This window comes from Tachysurus vachellii, chromosome 2 (genome assembly GCF_030014155.1).
Source record: "Tachysurus vachellii isolate PV-2020 chromosome 2, HZAU_Pvac_v1, whole genome shotgun sequence".
In the NCBI taxonomy this organism is placed as follows: Eukaryota; Metazoa; Chordata; class Actinopteri; order Siluriformes; family Bagridae; genus Tachysurus; species Tachysurus vachellii.
The window spans coordinates 3,230,241-3,248,070 of NC_083461.1; the positions used below are offsets into that span (position 1 = coordinate 3,230,241).

Sequence of the window (17,830 nt, forward strand, 5' to 3'; positions counted from 1 at the left end):
TGGAGTAACTGGTCTTAATTTCTAAACGTCTAAATTTACTGTACATTCGACTCGGGTTGGATCTCAGAACCTCCTGATTCCCATCATGCCTTTCATGGGATTTGTACAAAAATGTTGGGGCAGTTTTGTGCCGTACGTAAATTTTGAACAATTGGCAAATGAGAGAAAGCTTAAATATTAGATACTTTAAAAAAGTTTCAATTATTGGGAAACAAAAAATCTGTAAATAAATGCGATGATTAATATTTATAGCAGAACTGAATAACTGTTTTATTTCTTAAGCTTTATTTTATTTACTTATTTATTTGTTTATTCAAATTTATTTTTTATTTATTTATCACAAGTAAAAAAAAATTAGATTAGATGATACACAATTTTTATTAAAGCTTAAAAAATAGGTTCATTTATTCATTTATTTCTTTATTTAAAAAAACAAAACAAATTGAGGACAGAGAGATGTGTGTCTCTCTCTCTCTCTCTCTCTGTCTCTCCCTCTGTCTCTCTCTCTCTCTCTGTCTCTCTCTCTCTCTCTCTCTCTCTCTCTCTCTCTCTGTCTCTCTCTCTCTCTCTGTCTGTCTCTCTCTCTCTCTCTCTCTTTCTCTCTGTCTCTCCCTCTCTCTCTCGCTGTCTCTCTCCCTCTCTCTCTCGGTCTCTCTCTCTCTCTCTCTCTCTCCCTCGGTCTCTCTCTCTCTCTCTCTCTCTCTCTCTCTCTCTCTCTCTCTCTCTGTCTCTGTCTCTGTCTCTGTCTCTCTCTCTCTCTCTCTCTCTCTCTCTGTTTCACTCTCTCGCTGTCTCTCTCTCTCTCTCTCTCTCTCTCTCTCTCTCTCTCTCTATCTCCCTCTCTCCCACGTATACACACACACACACACGCACTCACTGCCCTGTCCACATGCACTGTGTGTGACTGTATGACATGTGGTCAGTGTTTTTTTTTCTCTCTCTCTCTTTTTTACGATCATCAATCATTCCTTTGAGTGATTATTGGCCAGAGTTTCCTCTCTTTCCTCTCACAAGGCCACACCCTTATTTTTTCATTTCTCCTGTTTTTCCATCTCTCTCTGTCTCTCAGTCTCTTTCTCTCTCTATTCTCTCTCTCTCTCTCTCTCTCTCTCTCTCTCTCTCTCCCCTCCGTCTCTCTCTCTCTCTCTCTCTCTCTCTCTCCCCTCCGTCTCTCTCTCTCTCTCTCTCTCTCTCTCTCTCTCTCTCTCGCTCTCTCTCTCTCTCTCACACTCTCTCTCTCTCCCTCTCCCTCTCTCTCTCCCTCTCCCTCCCCCTCTCTCTCTCTCTCTGTGGTCTGGACTGTGACCCCTGTCTGGCTCCAGGCCGGATGACACGCCTAACGGAGGAGGAGGAGAAGGAGAAGAAATGGACAGAACACCTTATGGGCTTTGACTGTAATGCCTGGTGTTTTCCGGTTTCTCCTCCAGAATGTCGTCTTGTTCCCGTTTTAGCGCTGGGCTGATGTTACCTCACGCTCTGAGACAAACCATAATGACTTTTCAATTACAGTGACAACGTAATTGGTGTCTTTTTTACACCCCTTGTTTGAAGTGTCTCAATATGTGTGTGTGTGTGTGTGTGTGTGTGTGTGTGTGTGTGTGTGTGTGTGTGTGGGGGACACAGAGTTAACAGAACGTCTGCAGCTTTAGATTCGTGATCTTCGTTACAAAACTTTCTTTTATTTTTAAATAAATAATTTATTTTTTTTGTGGGTCTGTTTGCTTTCCCCATGTGTTTGTGTGGCCCGTCGTTCCCGGTCTACTGTCCGTACGTCTGTTCCGGGACCGGCAGCATTCCGATCTGACATATGTCATGAACCTTAAACTCGGTTTCATCCAATCAGCCTGGAGACAGCTTTAAAGCCCGAGACCTGTACAGTTTAACTCGCTCTAATTTCCCTTCAATCTCTCTTTCGTCTGTTTCTCTCTATGTGTGTGTGTGTGTGTGTGTGTGTATGTATGTGTGTGTGTGTGTGTGTGTGTGTGGGCAGTCAAGTGGATCAGATTCAGTAGCACTGATTAATTGCTATCATTTTTCAAACCATGACATCATATTTTAACGTAATGAAGAAAAGATTACTGGATTCAGGCCTCAGGACTTTTGGGATTGACTCAAAACACACACACACACACACACACACACACACACACACACTCTTTCCCCAGTAACATTAGCTTTCTGATCTATTATGACATGACTAGAATAATTGGCTTTTGTATAGTGTATACACACAGACACAGACACACACACACACACACACACACATACACTGGGCACGATAGCTGCAGTCCCTATAATTGAAAGAGCGTGTTGTTGTAGATAAAGTTACTAAGGATCTGGATGGAAGTGAAAGTGTTTGTGTGTGTGTGTGTGTCTGTGTGTGTGTGTGTAAAACCTTTTCATATACAGCCCTCTAAGTTTAAGCATTAACTGTGTGTGTGTGTGTGTGCGCGTCATTATTTGCTTTGCTCTTGTACAAACCCCACGAAGCAGGAAAAAAGAGATTAAGTAAAGAATAAAACACACCGTCCTACTGTTACAGGAAACTCATCACCTGTACACACCTCTACACACCTGTACTCACCTCTACACACCTGTACTCACCTCTACACACCTGTACTCACCTCTACACACCTGTACTCACCTCTACACACCTGTACTCACCTCTACACACCTCTACACACCTGTACTCACCTGTACTCACCTGTACTCACCTCTACACACCTGTACACACCTCTACACACCTCTACTCACCTGTACACACCTCTACACACCTGTACTCACCTGTACTCACCTGTACTCACCTCTACACACCTGTACACACCTCTACACACCTCTACTCACCTGTACACACCTCTACACACCTCTACACACCTGTACTCACCTCTACACACCTGTACTCACCTCTACACACCTCTACACACCTCTACACACCTGTACTCACCTCTACACACCTGTACACACCTCTACACACCTGTACTCACCTCTACACACCTCTACACACCTGTACTCACCTCTACACACCTGTACACACCTCTACACACCTGTACTCACCTCTACACACCTCTACACACCTGTACTCACCTCTACACACCTGTACTCACCTCTACACACCTCTACACACCTGTACACACCTCTACACACCTGTACTCACCTCTACACACCTCTACACACCTGTACTCACCTCTACACACCTGTACTCACCTCTACACACCTGTACTCACCTCTACACACCTGTACTCACCTCTACACACCTGTACTCACCTCTACACACCTGTACTCACCTCTACACACCTGTACTCACCTCTACACACCTGTACTCACCTCTACACACCTCTACACACCTGTACACACCTGCACTCACCTCTACACACCTCTACACACCTGTACTCACCTCTACACACCTGTACTCACCTCTACACACCTGTACTCACCTCTACACACCTGTACTCACCTCTACACACCTCTACACACCTGCACTCACCTCTACACACCTGTACACACCTGTACTCACCTCTACACACCTGTACTCACCTCTACACACCTGTACTCACCTCTACACACCTCTACACACCTGTACTCACCTGTACTCACCTGTACTCACCTCTACACACCTGTACACACCTCTACACACCTCTACTCACCTGTACACACCTCTACACACCTGTACTCACCTCTACACACCTGTACACACCTGTACACACCTCTACACACCTGTACACACACCTCTACACACCTGTACTCACACCTCTACACACCTGTACTCACACCTCTACACACCTGTACACACACCTGTACACACACCTCTACACACCTGTACACACACCTCTACACACCTGTACACACACCTCTACACACCTGTACTCACCTCTACACACCTGTACACACCTGTACACACCTCTACACACCTGTACACACCTCTACACACCTCTACTCACCTGTACACACCTCTACACACCTGTACACACCTCTACACACCTCTACTCACCTGTACACACCTCTACACACCTCTACACACCTGTACTCACCTCTACACACCTGTACACACCTGTACACACCTCTACACACCTGTACACACACCTCTACACACCTGTACTCACACCTCTACACACCTGTACTCACACCTCTACACACCTGTACACACACCTGTACACACACCTCTACACACCTGTACACACACCTCTACACACCTGTACACACACCTCTACACACCTGTACTCACCTCTACACACCTGTACACACACCTCTACACACCTGTACTCACCTCTACACACCTGTACTCACCTCTACACACCTGTACTCACCTCTACACACCTGTACACACACCTGTACTCACCTCTACACACCTGTACTCACCTCTACACACTTGTACACACACCTGTACACACCTGAACACACACCTGTACACACCTGTACACACCTGTGCACACCTGTACTCACCTCTACACTGTAGTATTTTATATCTGTTTATGAAAGTATTAAAGAGAAACGCATTACAGATCAGGAGCAGGACACAGCACTCACCTTTCTTTCTTTCTTTTTCTTTCTCTCTCTCTCTCTCTCTCTCTCTCTCTTTCTAAATTTCGATTTCAACAAGCTTTATTATCATGACCATATACATGTACAGTATTGCCAAAGCATTACAGTAAAGAGAAGAACAACTCTTATTAATATAGATATTATTTAGAACGTAGGAGAACATAGAGTGCGAAAAGAAGTCATGTCATTGACGCTCCTCAGCATTAAAGATGTAGATGTTGTTTATTCCCAAATTAAAAGTCTTTTATTAAAAGATATTCAATTGTTGTGGTATAAAAAAAAAATTGGTATAAAAAATTTTAAATGGTATATAAAAACCTGTTATAGGAAAATGGTTGCAGCTCTAGAAGTAACTTTTTTTTTTTTCCCAGAATCTTGATTATAAAAAATTGTTTTCCTGTAACAGTTTTTAATTTTTACGCACGGTGATGATCTCCACCCGACTCCCGAGCCGTATTCGTTCGTCTCCTGCCGGTGAATCGCCTCTCCTCTGAGTTCCACACGCTCATCGTTCGCCGGTCTGCTGTGTAATGACCGCATGAACGGACCATTAGTTATGGGAGTAGCTGCAGTTTGCTTTGTGTGCGTCGTGAGCGAAGCCTCGTCTCCCAGAAATCGTGTACTTATTTAAAAAACCCTTCCCAGCTGCCAGTACAAAAGGTATGTGAGAGCAGTGATTAGACATCATGGATAAATTTGGAAGGAGCTGTCTGGTTGTCTGCGGTACATTTTTCAGAAATATTTCCTTGTTTCTGCTATGTAAAGCCTTGGTATTTTAAAGTAAACTTGATCCCTAAATAACGAATCAAATCTGTATAAATAATTTGTTTAATGACTACAGGTTTAGGGTTTCCATATGGAGCGATGCTTAACGCAATTAGCGACTTTAACAACCCTTAAACCTATTTATACACAATCAGAAAGGAATAAAAAACAAATTAATGAAATAAAGTATTACAAGGGGGAAGTCGTGGCCTACGGGGGGAAGTCGTGGCCTACGGGGGGAAGTCGTGGCCTACGGGGGGAAGTCGTGGCCTACGGGGGGAAGGCGTGGCCTAATAGGGTTAGGAGTCAAACTCTCTAACCAAGGTTGTGGGTTCGAGTCTCGGGCCATCAATACCACGACTGAGGTACCCTTGAGCAAGGCACCGAACCCCCCCCCAACTGCTCCCTGGGCACCGCAGCATAAATGGCTGCCCACTGCTCCGTGTGTGTGTTCACGGTGTGTGTGTGTTCACTGCTCTGTGTGTGTGCACTTTGGATGGGTTAAATGCAGAGAATGAATTCTGAGTACGGGTCACCGTACTGTACTTAGCCGTATGTATGTCACTTTAAAACAGGGCTGGTTTCTGATTGGTCGAAATTTTCAATAATAGCCACTTGGGCATTATTACACATTAGCTTGTTGTTGTTTCCATAGTAACCACTCGTACACGGGGACCATCTGTGAATCCTCTTTTCTTGTTAAAGATTTTGGAAACTTACTCTGGAGACTCCTTCGTTTGATGTTAAATAAGTGTCACCTTCTAGAAAACTCCATTAAAGTAAGCGATGATGTCGACGACCTTCTCCTTATTTTAAAGTTTCGCCGTTTTTAAAGGTACCATCGTGGTTCCTTACTTTTTATTTTCCTTCCCGGTGTCATGTTCTGCACAGATCCTTGCCTTCAGGTCACCTTTTCTTAAGTTTCCCAATAACGCTTTGGTAACTCCTCATCAACCAATTAGGCCTAATTTCACAGAGCATCGTATTCCTTGCAGACAACGTTCCCGATTCAGGTGAAATCCATGCGGCGTCAGCGGACCAGGTTTCAACAGACGGACGACAGCCAGAACAAGAATTATGACTTTTGGGGGAAAATAAAAGGGTTTCAAGCTAAAATGCTATTCCGAAACCCGGAGTAAACTTCAGACGTTCTGAAATGTAATGCTTCACATTGTTCTAATTTCCCTTCAAGACCAGTTGTTGATGACACTAAGCTTTGTTAAAAGCTGTTCCCGATTATTTCTACAGACTGCGTGTGTAACTCCACACTTTAGTACATGATGTGTTGGCTAATAGATTGAATGCTATGTAATAGGTTCATAATAGTTGGACAAGGGAATTGAAAGGTTGCGGTTGTACTCTGGGTTTTGTGTCATGTGGGTTTCAAATTAGTGTGAAATCAGAACTCGCTGTTAAAGCTGGTCTTCTCTTCATAGCCTATAGATCGGTTCAGTGGATGGATTGTTCTTCTGAATTCTCTCACTCACTCTCTCACTTATTTTCTACCGCTTATCCGAACTACCTCGGGTCACGGGGAGCCTGTGCCTATCTCAGGTGTCATCGGGCATCAAGGCAGGATACACCCTGAACGGAGTGCCAACCCATCACAGGGCACACACACACACTCTCATTCACTCACACTATCACACACTACGGACAATTTTCCAGAGATGCCAATCAACCTACCATGCATGTCTTTGGACCGGGGGAGGAAACCGGAGTACCCGGAGGAAACCCCCAAGGCACGGGGAGAACATGCAAACTCCACACACACAAGGCGGAGGCGGGAATCGAACCCCCAACCCTGGAGGTGTGAGGCGAATGTGCTAACCACTAAGCCACCGTGACCTCTCTTCTGAATTGAATTTGAACATTGGTTGTTTGGTTGTTTTGAATTGCTAACAGATAATGTCGCTGTACAGGGCTCCACTTCACCCGTCAAGTCACAGCCTCCCAAGTCCAAGTGGAATCTCGGATCAATTTCTGTCCAGTCGAAGCTGAGTCTCAAGTCAATCATTTGTTCAAGGCCATGCTGAGTCCCAAGTTGAGATTGAGTTGAATTTGAGTCTTCAGTCACATAATCTCAAGTACAAATCGTCTTGGCCTTAAGTCCAAGTCACCCCGAGTCACTTAACCTCCACTCCAGTTCACCGCCAACTCATCCTGACATCTTACATGGGGTCTCAACTAATTTATCCTTCATTAAAGTCATCTCCAATCACACGCTCTTAAGTCAAAGTCATCTTCTGACACTTTTGACTCTCAGGTCTGACACCCAAGTCAATGAAGTTCCAGTTGTTTTGATGAGTCATTTGTCCTTGAGTCATTTGTCCCTAAGTCGTTTCCAGTCACATCTCAATTACTTCAAGTCGCTTAATCTCCAGTCTAAATTGAGTCTCTAGTAAAGCCTCTCTAGTAAAGCCTCGTGTGCCGTAAACTCCAGACTTAAATCCAAGTTAATCCACAGTTTTCATGACTGCTTGGTCTGACCTTTTACATGTCGTCGATCATGTAAATTAAAGGCTCGGTTCTTTCTATCATTTCCTGATTATTCCTTCCTTCCTCTTCCTGACCTGGAATTCCCAGAACTCCCAGATTCCTGAGTTTCCGTGTTCTGCTGTATAACATTACAGGCAATTTAGGTGGTACCGGGACGGACACACACACACACACACACACACCCGCAGGCCTGCACACTGAGCTCTTTGTGTGGTTGTCCTGTGAAGGCGGTTCCTGATGTCGTTACAGGAATAGGAGATGACATGTGAAAGTGCTGTTTTCTTGGTCGGGTAATTGCAATGAAAACAGACTTAACAAACACTTAAAGGCAGCTATACTACAGATGGGCCTTTTTGGTGAAACTGTTGATAATTTATTCATGCACACACACTTAAGCTACTTGGTATAAACTGACAGTATAAAGGATCAGGCACTCGCACCGTACGCAGTTCCACAACATATGTTTCAGTTCATGCAGAGGGCACACGGACAGACACACTCACGGACCTGTCTGTGGCTCAGAGGAAACACTGTTAAGTATGTTTTTACAGCGAGTGCATAATGAGGGTGTCTGGCCTTATAGGCTGTATTACAGGAGACATGAGAGATGAAATGGAGCTTTTTATCCCAGACCTCTGCTTCCTTCTTCCTCTCATTCCCATTCATTCTCATCTATTTAGGGCTCATTCTCAGCTTCAGCACTTATGACAAGCAGTTTTCTTTTATTTAAGCTTAATGCCTGTTATTGATTAATCCAGTGGAGCAAAGGGTTAAAGCAAGACAGTGTGTGTTGTGTATTATGAGCACTGATTTATCTAAAGTAACTGAGAACACTACAAAAGAAGTGTGGATGATTCTTTTGAATCATTGTAACTCTGCTCTTTGTTTGTTGTCCTTTGTGACACTGTGTGACACTACGGAAGTGTGAAGCATTCTTCTGTCTGTCCCATCTCAGAGCCATGTTCAATTTCAATGCACTTAACCACAAATCACCCTTTAATCCACGTTGAAGCTTGTTACTTAAACTCAAAATGTCAAGTCTTGACCAATCCTCAAATCCTCTTCAAGTCACATTAAATCTCCTTAATTCCATGTCTGGTCTCCAAGTCTCTTAATCTCAAGTCACTCATTCTCAATTCAATATCAAGTCACATTAAATCTCCTTAATTCCATGACTGGTCTCCAAGTCTCTTAATCTCAAGTCACTTGTTCTCAATTCAATGTCAAGTCACATTAAATCTCTTTAATTCCATATCTGGTCTCAAGTCCCTTAATCTCAAGTCACTCATTCTCAATTCAATGTCAACTCACATTAAATCTCTTTAATTCCATATCTGGTCTCAAGTCCCTTAATCTCAAGTCACTTGTTCTCAATTCAATGTCAAGTCACATTAAATCTCCTTAATTCCATGTCTGGTCTCGAAGTCTCTTAATCTCAAGTCAATCATTCTCAATTCAATATCAAGTCACATTAAATCTCCTTAATTCCATGTCTGGTCTCGAAGTCTCTTAATCTCAAGTCAATCATTCTCAATTCAATATCAAGTCACATTAAATCTCCTTAATTCCATGTCTGGTCTCAAGTCCCTTAATCTCAAGTCACTTGTTCTCAATTCAATGTCAAGTCACATTAAATCTCCTTAATTCCATGTCTGGTCTCGAAGTCTCTTAATCTCAAGTCAATCATTCTCAATTCAATATCAAGTCACATTAAATCTCCTTAATTCCATGTCTGGTCTCAAGTCCCTTAATCTCAAGTCACTTGTTCTCAATTCAATATCAAGTCACATGTCAATTCAACTTCAGGTTACTTATTCTTAGTCCATGTTAAGTCTCAAATGATTCATTCTCAAGTCACTTATCCTCAAACCCAAGTCAAGTCACATGTCTCTTAACTTCGTCACATCAAGTCTCAAGTGATTTATTCTCAAGTCCATGTTGAGTCTTGTTACTTTACCATCCAGTCCATGTCGAGTCAGAGGTCACTGAGCCACATCGAGTCTGGAGTGGTTTATTCTCAACTCTCTGTGCTTTCCCATTCAGCTCATGTCAGGTCAAGTCACTTAAACTCCGGACATGTCTCAAGTCACTATTTCTGGAGTGGCTTATCCTCAAGTCCATGTCAAATGTTATATAATTTAACTTCAGGTCATATTGTTATCTAATTTCCAGTTCAGAAGGCGTCTCGGCTTAATATGAAGTCCACGTGGAAGCTCAAGTTACTATTCTCAAGCTCTTCCTGAGTCTGAAGCCACTTACCCACAAGTCCACATTGAATCTTATTTAAACTCCGATCCATGCTCACGTCACTTGAACTCAAGGCTACGTCAAGATTCATGACTTCTAATCTCTGTTCTTAAGTTTGTGTTGAGTCACTTGCCACCTATTGTCAAGTTCTTGTAGTGGCTGTACACACTTATCCTCGATCGCATACCCTAAATTCCACGTCAAGCATCAAAACCTGACCTGATCCCTCTGTGAGCTCCTGGTTATAACTGTAGTAGAAACAAGATAAAGAGTGATAATAAGCCTTTTATTTTATCTCTCTTACCTACACCCATGTGTAACACCAGGGGAGAAAATATCTGCTAGTGATAATGGATTTATGTCAGTTTGGGTTTGGCTTGTTCAAGGCCATCGGTTTGGGCCGGTAAGGCGAATCACACTCGCCGTCTCTCTACGCTCTGTACAGATTGAGGGTTGTATTTTTGGCAGCTGCTGCAATAACAGTCATAAGCATTTATGCGCTGGCATGTGCGCATATGGCCCTGATCACCACTGCAACTGGCCGCTGAGGATCACCTTACTGATGAGTAATTTGGGCCGCCACGGCCTTTGATTCCGCCTGATTTTCTCCTTCTCTCTCCAGCACCCATTCTGTTTCAGTGCTTTCTCTTTTTTTTCCCTTTTCTCTCTCTAGCTCTCGGTTACTCTCTTTCCATTAAGTTCCACTAAAATCCATGTCCCATTTGTAGAGATCCCAAAATAAATGCTTGACGTTTGTGCCAACACAAGGCAAAGCATCACTTCCCTCCCAATCTATGTGCATGTAATCGTTAAATGCCACCCCGCATGACTGCTTTGGTTAGTTAGCCTAGCGTAGTGTAACATAGCACGCTCATCAGTGCCTGTGATTGGAGGCCATCCATCATGTCTGAGGCAGCGTGGCGGTCAGGGAATAGACGCCTCTGCTCGGCCCTGAGCACATTCAACACGCTCGTAAACTTGTTAACAGATTAAAGGTGCGGTGAGGTGACTTGTGAGTTCTACTCGTGCCCCCATGTGGGACTCGGCTGTTAATCACGGAGACGATTCGGAAGCATTCGGTACTAAATGTAGCAGCTGTACATGTCTGCTTTTGTGAGTTTTAATACCGCAGCTAATTTTTTATCAAATATAATCCCTGGTAGGCAATAGAGCTGGATTTTACAGAGCAGATGCTGTTCTCAAACTTTTATGCAGCCATCTGTTTAGTAGAACTCGAGATCAGAACCTCGTCTTGTGCCGGAGATTTCTTTTCCCCACTTATTAGATGCTTTTGGTAGAGTTTTGCCATCTTGTTTATTTATTACAGCCATTAGATCCTTCTATTCCTGAGCCCAAACCTGTTCCACGGTTCACGTTTGAATGCTTTGTCTTATATAAACAGTTCGTGTTTTGGTAACGTCGCAGGTTTTATTTTACTTTTAACTTTGAGGTTTCTCTTAAGCCTGTTTAATTCAAGTTACCACTCACTTAGAGAAATAATATCCTGATAATGACTTTAACATCTGTAATTTTCGGTGGGTAGAGTCGATCTAAAATACAAACACACACACCCCCACCCCCCACCATCCAAAAAACATAATTCCTCCTTAACATCATCATTTTTTTAGACCCTGATTTCAAACCTATAAACAAACAAACATGCTAGTAATCTGTCAGCAATTTTCTGTGATTTGGATAAAAAACGTGGCTCAGATTTGCATCTCACGGACAAACGAAACACAACCTTTGTTCAGAATTATTGATTATTACATCTTCAAGCGATCCGTTACGTTTTAATAGTAACAAAAGGATTCGTAAGGTATTGTTTCAAGTTTTTCTTAAAGCTCTAAACGCTTCCTTTACTTGCTCATAAAATCGGTCCGGGGCTGACGTGACTATTTCTGAGTTTTATCTCTGGTTGATTTTGGGTGACACTTTGCTGTGGTTGTGTATTGGACTGAAATCACACTGACTAACTTTACTGCTAGTTAACGCTAGTAAACCAGCTCCCACTTACCAGCAACAAAAATAATTCGGACTTGATCCACTCTTGTAGTAAACAGATGGAAAAGATTGAGTTTAGGGTTTATTTTCATTCATTCATTTTCTACCGCTTATCTGAACTACCTCGGGTCACGGGGAGCCTGTGCATCTCAGGCGTCACCGGGCATCAAGGCAGGATACACTCTGGACGGAGTGCCAACCCATCGCAGGGCACACACACACACTCTCATTCACTCACGCACTCACACACTACGGACAATTTTCCAGACACTACGGACAACCTACCATGCATGTCTTTGGACCGGGGGAGGAAACCGGAGTACCCGGAGGAAACCCCCGAGGCACGGGAAGAACATGCAAACTCCACACACACAAGGCGGAGGTGGGAATCGAACCCCCAACCCTGGAGGTGTGAGGCGAACATGCTAACCACTAAGCCACCGTGACCCCAGGGTTTATTTTATTATACTTTATACTTTCTTTACTTTTTGTATGTTTAAATCAGCTTAAAGTTGTTGCACACGGGTAAACGAGCCGTCTTGTTTTGTCTTTATTTGTCTTCAGTTCATCTGTAGTGTCTTTCATTTTTGTTGTTTTCTGCATATTCATAAAATGAAGAAAAATTTAAACCATTTCTTATTCTGGGAATGTTATTTTAAATAGTTACCTTTAGCACATTTAATCTGCTTAAGATATTTATTTTCCAGTTCCATCATCCTAGAGAATCACCTCTGCAGTCAGCAAAGCTCTGTTTGTTTTTTCCCTTCCTTTTTTTTTTCCCCCCTCTCTCTCGCTCTACTCGCTCTGCTTTTCTTCATCTTTCTCTAATGATGACCTCATTGACGCCGGCTGACAGTCCTGTCGCTTCTCGAGGCTACTGACCAATCATCCTCTTTCCATCAAGGACCCCAGGGTCACTTAATTGGCCCATTTATTTGATTAGGACAAACGGTTTGTAGACATCAAGCAGGCTGCGCTTTCGATCAGAGAGGCAGCGTTTAACTCCTAGCGAAGGACCTTGAGGAAATGCACTTATCCTCATCAAAATGACATTACAAAATCATTAGAGGCAGCACACCAAAACAGTGATGTCAGCTGGCTAGTGATACAGTGCAGAAACCCTCGGTGTGTGTGTGTGTGTGTGTGGATACGATTCAGACAATATTGTTTTAATCAGAAACTCGCTATTGAATTGCGCTCATCCTCTATATGACTGACTCACCGATTCACGCTCGCACACAGAGCTGTTTGTAACCATAGCAACCTCATCTCGCGTCATGGATTCTTTAAGAGAAAACAGATCTGGTGATGTTGAAGGACAGGAAGAAAGGTGATCTGCGTCTAGAAGAGTTTGAGCTGTGCTTGTCTGGGGTTTACGTAAGGAGTGAAACGCTTTAGTTTTTTTATTCTTTACGTAACGACACAAACATTTTATCCGTTTTTAGTTACATTTAGCGTTTTGGGATATCTGAGAGTTCCTGTTCTCTACTGTTGTTCTGCCTGACCAATCAGATTTTAAAAAATATAAAACACTTTAAAATAGCCGATGAAGTCCGTACTAAACTGTAATCGGACTTAATGCGGTCTGCCAGTCTGGTAACTCTGATTTCCGTAAACCTGATCTTATTGGTGTGTACAAATCAAATATATATAGAATTAAAATGTCATGATGTCATTTAAAGGGGATGTGTTTAATGTGTTTTATTCACTGAATTGTGTTTGAACAGGGAGCCACCATTAAAAAAAACGAAAAAACCGGAGCAGTCACCATCGCTCGTATCATGAAGGGAGGAGCAGCAGACAGAAGTGGTGAGTTTTGTCTTCTTGTACTGACTCCATCAAACAGTACATAAGTATACATGGTACACCAGAGATACAGTGGAGATTCACTGATTGTTCTACATTTACCGCAGTTTGTTGTTTTTTTTTTCTTTGTTTGTTTGTATTTTTAACGGAACTGTGTGACGGTCTCCTTCCCCTGGCCTCCTTCGACTGGCCTTCTCTCTCACCCAGCCTCCGTCTTCCTCTTAACTTTCGCCCAACTCATGCTTCATCCAGTCACACAGTCCTGTTGCCCTATACCAGTCTTTTTCTACTCCCTCCTGTGTAAGTGTTTTCACCCAGTTTCCTTCTTTGTCACCTTCTCTTAGGTCTAGTCTCTTTGGTTCAGTCACCTCTGCCCATTTTGACCCTGCACAGTCTCCAGGATCTTTTGCCCAGTATCCCTCACTCTCATCTCTTTCGCTCAGTTGCATTAGTCCAGTCTGCTTGGCCATTTGTCCAGTTTCCTTTGCCTAGTCTCTTCTGCTTACTTCCTACTGCCCACTCAGTTTTTCCCAATCCCCTTTCCCTGGTCTTCTGTTCCCAACAGGTCTCCTCAGCCAAGAATCTAACAAGCATCCTTTGCCCAGCATTACTCTACCAAGCATCCTTTGCCCAGTTAACTCTGCCAGGTCTCCTCTGCCAGGTCCCTTCCACCCATAAACCTTTGCCAGGTTAACTCTGTCAGGTCTCTTCCTCCGGGTCCCTTCCATCCATAATGCTTTGCCCGGTTACCTCTGCCAGGTCTCCTTTGCCAGGTCCCTTCCATATATAATGCTTTGCCCGGTTACCTCTGCCAGGTCTCCTCTGCCAGGTCCCTTCCATCCATAATGCTTTGCCCGGTTACCTCTGCCAGGTCTCCTCTGCCATGTCCCTTAACTCATAATGCTTTGCCCGGTTACCTCTGCCAGGTCAACTCTTCCGGGTCCCTTCCCCCCCAGAATCCTCTGCTCAGGCTTTACCAACCAGTCGCCTTTGATCTCTTGCCTTCACCATGTCTCTTTTGTCCAGTCTCTTTCTCCCTTGCCTCTTTTCCTGTTGCCTTTGTTCAGCCTCACTTTTTAAAGAGGTATTTTGGTTTTGTCAAAAAAAAAAAAACAAGGTTGTGAATGAACATTTTTTTACATCAGTAAATTAACACTGGAGTGCAGTTTCCTCACTAGAAGAGACTCAATGTCTTAGGATATTCGAGATAAAGGAGTAGAAAGTAGAAAAAGCCAAAAAAGAATATTAGAGCAGTGGATGTGGAGCTAATTCTGACATGTTTGTTTAGCGTTTATTGATTAAAAACCAATGTTGGCATCTCTTCTGCAGGGCTGATTCACATTGGAGACGAGTTGAAGGAGGTCAACGGCATCTCGGTGGAGGACAAGAAACCGGAGGAAATCATTAAGATTATGGTGAGTGAAAAAGAGACGTGTGTGTACAGGATTGCTGTGTGTTTTTAAATGATGGTGAGATGATACTTTTTGGTTTGATCTGCAGATCCAGTCCGAGGGTGCCATTACGTTTAAAGTGGTACCAGGTCCAGAGGCTGAGGGTCCAGCCAGTGAGCCCAAGGTAACTTAGCAACACAATAAGAAACACAACAAAATACACAATGTCACTTTTTCATGTTTTCGCATGATAATCTGATTCTCTTTCTCTCTCTCTAGATGTATGTAAAGGCGTTGTTTGATTATGACCCAGTCAATGACAAGGCGATTCCCTGTAAAGAGGCAGGTATGGCCTTCAAGAAAGGTGACGTTCTTCGGGTCATGTCTCAGGAGGATCCTACGTGGTGGCAGGCCAAAATTGAGGGCGGAGCCGACCCTCGTGCCGGACTCATTCCCTCCAAACACTTCCAGGAGAGGTGAGTGTATATCCATCCATCACACCCCCCACCATTCCCACCCCCTCGTCTTCAACTCTCTCTTTCCCCAACTTTCTTTCTTTCTTCACCATTTTCTTTTTAGTGACATGTTTATTTCTCTCTCTCCTTTGTTCTCTTTCTGGTACGTTATCGAGGTCTCAGCCTCTTTGCCAGAATACTTTGGATTTCTGTGGCTGTCTGGCTCGGGATGAGTAATGACAGAAAATGATAGCGGTGGTTTAATCATACATCAGTGATGCTCTGTACAAAGTGGATCTATGGGGGTGTGTGTGGAGGTGTGGGTGTGTGTCCCATGTGAAAGCCAAGAAACTACTGAGCAGTCATGTTCTTTGAGAACAAGAAAGACAGCAAAATGGAGATGGATTTTAGTGTCTGTGTGTGTCTGTGTGTGTCTGTGTCTTGTTTGTTGGATGTGGACGAATGACGACAATTTAATCTCAAGTTCTCTTACATTATAGCAGCTATATGTTACACTCTGTCCCAAACCTGCTTTTATTCATTTATTTTAAAATTTAAATAAAAAGTTCTCTCTCGCTCTCTCCCTCTCTCTCGCTCTCTCTTTCTTTCGCTCTCTCTCTCTCTCTCTCTCTCTCTCTCTCTCTCTCTCTCTCTCTCTCTCTCTCTCTCATCCGTTAGGAGGCTTGCTCTTCGTCAGCCTTCATCCAACACCCAACCTCAGAAGATCTCTCGGAAACCATGTAAGTGTACAATCACACCCACCCACACACACACACACACACACACACACACACACACACACACACACACACAATGAACTAAGAAGTGATGGTGGTAAATGACTCATTAATGCTTTTTCTCTCAAAGGAACCTGTTGCTGCCTTTTCATGTAACTTTATTCTTTTTACTTGAGTTTCTGGTGTCACACGTTAATCCTGATCATCAGGCTTGGGGTTCGAGATGGTGAAAGGTAGATGGTGGAGAAGTGTAGACGTTTTAGTGAAAACACACACAGACAACTGTGTTAGTGTATCGCTCTTGTGTGGTGTGTTTCTCCTGACAAGCACATGGCAGCACTTACTGTTCACTGTCTCTTTCTCAAACACACACACACGGCACACACGGCACACACTCTCACACTCACTCTCACACACACACACACTCTCACACACTCACACTCTCTCTCTCTCTCTCTCTCTCTCTCTCTCTCTCTCTCTCCCTCTCTCCCTTTCTCTACATGCTTCTTTCATGCATCCAGACACGCACACTCCCGGATCTGCCATGAACTTGGCACTCATTCAATACCTCCACCTTCATTTTTTTTTTCTCTCTCTCGGTTCTTCCATCTCATGCTCCAGACAACTTCCCTGAGAAACAGATGACATGGCTGCCATCGAGGCGTTAGGATTGATGAGTTTTCCAGGACCACCCCGAGGTGCGACTAAGGACGTCGTCGTCTTCACGTTGTCGCGAGTTTGCTTCCAAACCGCTCGCGTAAAATCGTTTTATTTTTATGACCGATTCGGCTTACGACGAGGCAGGACGCGGTCCGAGCAGCCAGAGGTTAGAGACGAGATGTCGATCAAATAAGCCACGCCCACTTTTTTTTAAAACGAGGGATGACTTAACTGGAGGTTTTTTTTTTTTGGAAACGTTTGTTTATATATATTTATTTAATTATTTCTGTAATGTTTTCTGCTGATTTGTCTTTGCACTGTGAGCTTCAAGGGTGGAGATTTCAGCAGTGCTGTGGTTTAAAGTGGTTTAATGCCAGCTCTCTACTATTAGTGTCACTTTCTCTGCGTTTCTTCATGACTAACTGCTCTGATGGTTACTGATCACACTCATCTCTTGCTCGGTCTCGCTCTCTCTCTCTCTCTCTCTCTCTCTCTCTCTCTCTCTCTCTCTCTCTCTGTCTCTCTCTCTCTAATCAGAACCTGTTTGGGTTTTCTCTCTCACTTTCTCATTTTCCTTCTCTTCCTCTTTATCTCTGGGTCTGAGCGCCAGCGAAGCTGTTTTCACTTGAAACTGTCATCCCTCTGCACAGGACGTCCACAGCCTCACGTGTGAAACCCGGCGGTAGTTAAAGCACTTACTGGGGCTTTGAGTTACACTCCGTCTCTG

General features: G+C 43.6%; 1 protein-coding gene across 2 annotated transcripts in view; it reads left to right on the forward strand.

Annotated features, from left to right (window-relative positions):
- Positions 1–17,830, forward strand: part of mpp7a (MAGUK p55 scaffold protein 7a) — a 106,985-nt gene that overhangs the window by 51,772 nt on the left and 37,383 nt on the right. For both annotated transcript variants that reach the window (XM_060893865.1, XM_060893856.1), the window contains exons 7-11: positions 13,782–13,863; positions 15,190–15,275; positions 15,361–15,435; positions 15,531–15,727; positions 16,385–16,446. In XM_060893865.1, coding sequence (XP_060749848.1) covers positions 13,782–13,863; positions 15,190–15,275; positions 15,361–15,435; positions 15,531–15,727; positions 16,385–16,446 — 502 coding nt within the window. The remainder of the gene's footprint in view (positions 1–13,781; positions 13,864–15,189; positions 15,276–15,360; positions 15,436–15,530; positions 15,728–16,384; positions 16,447–17,830) is intronic.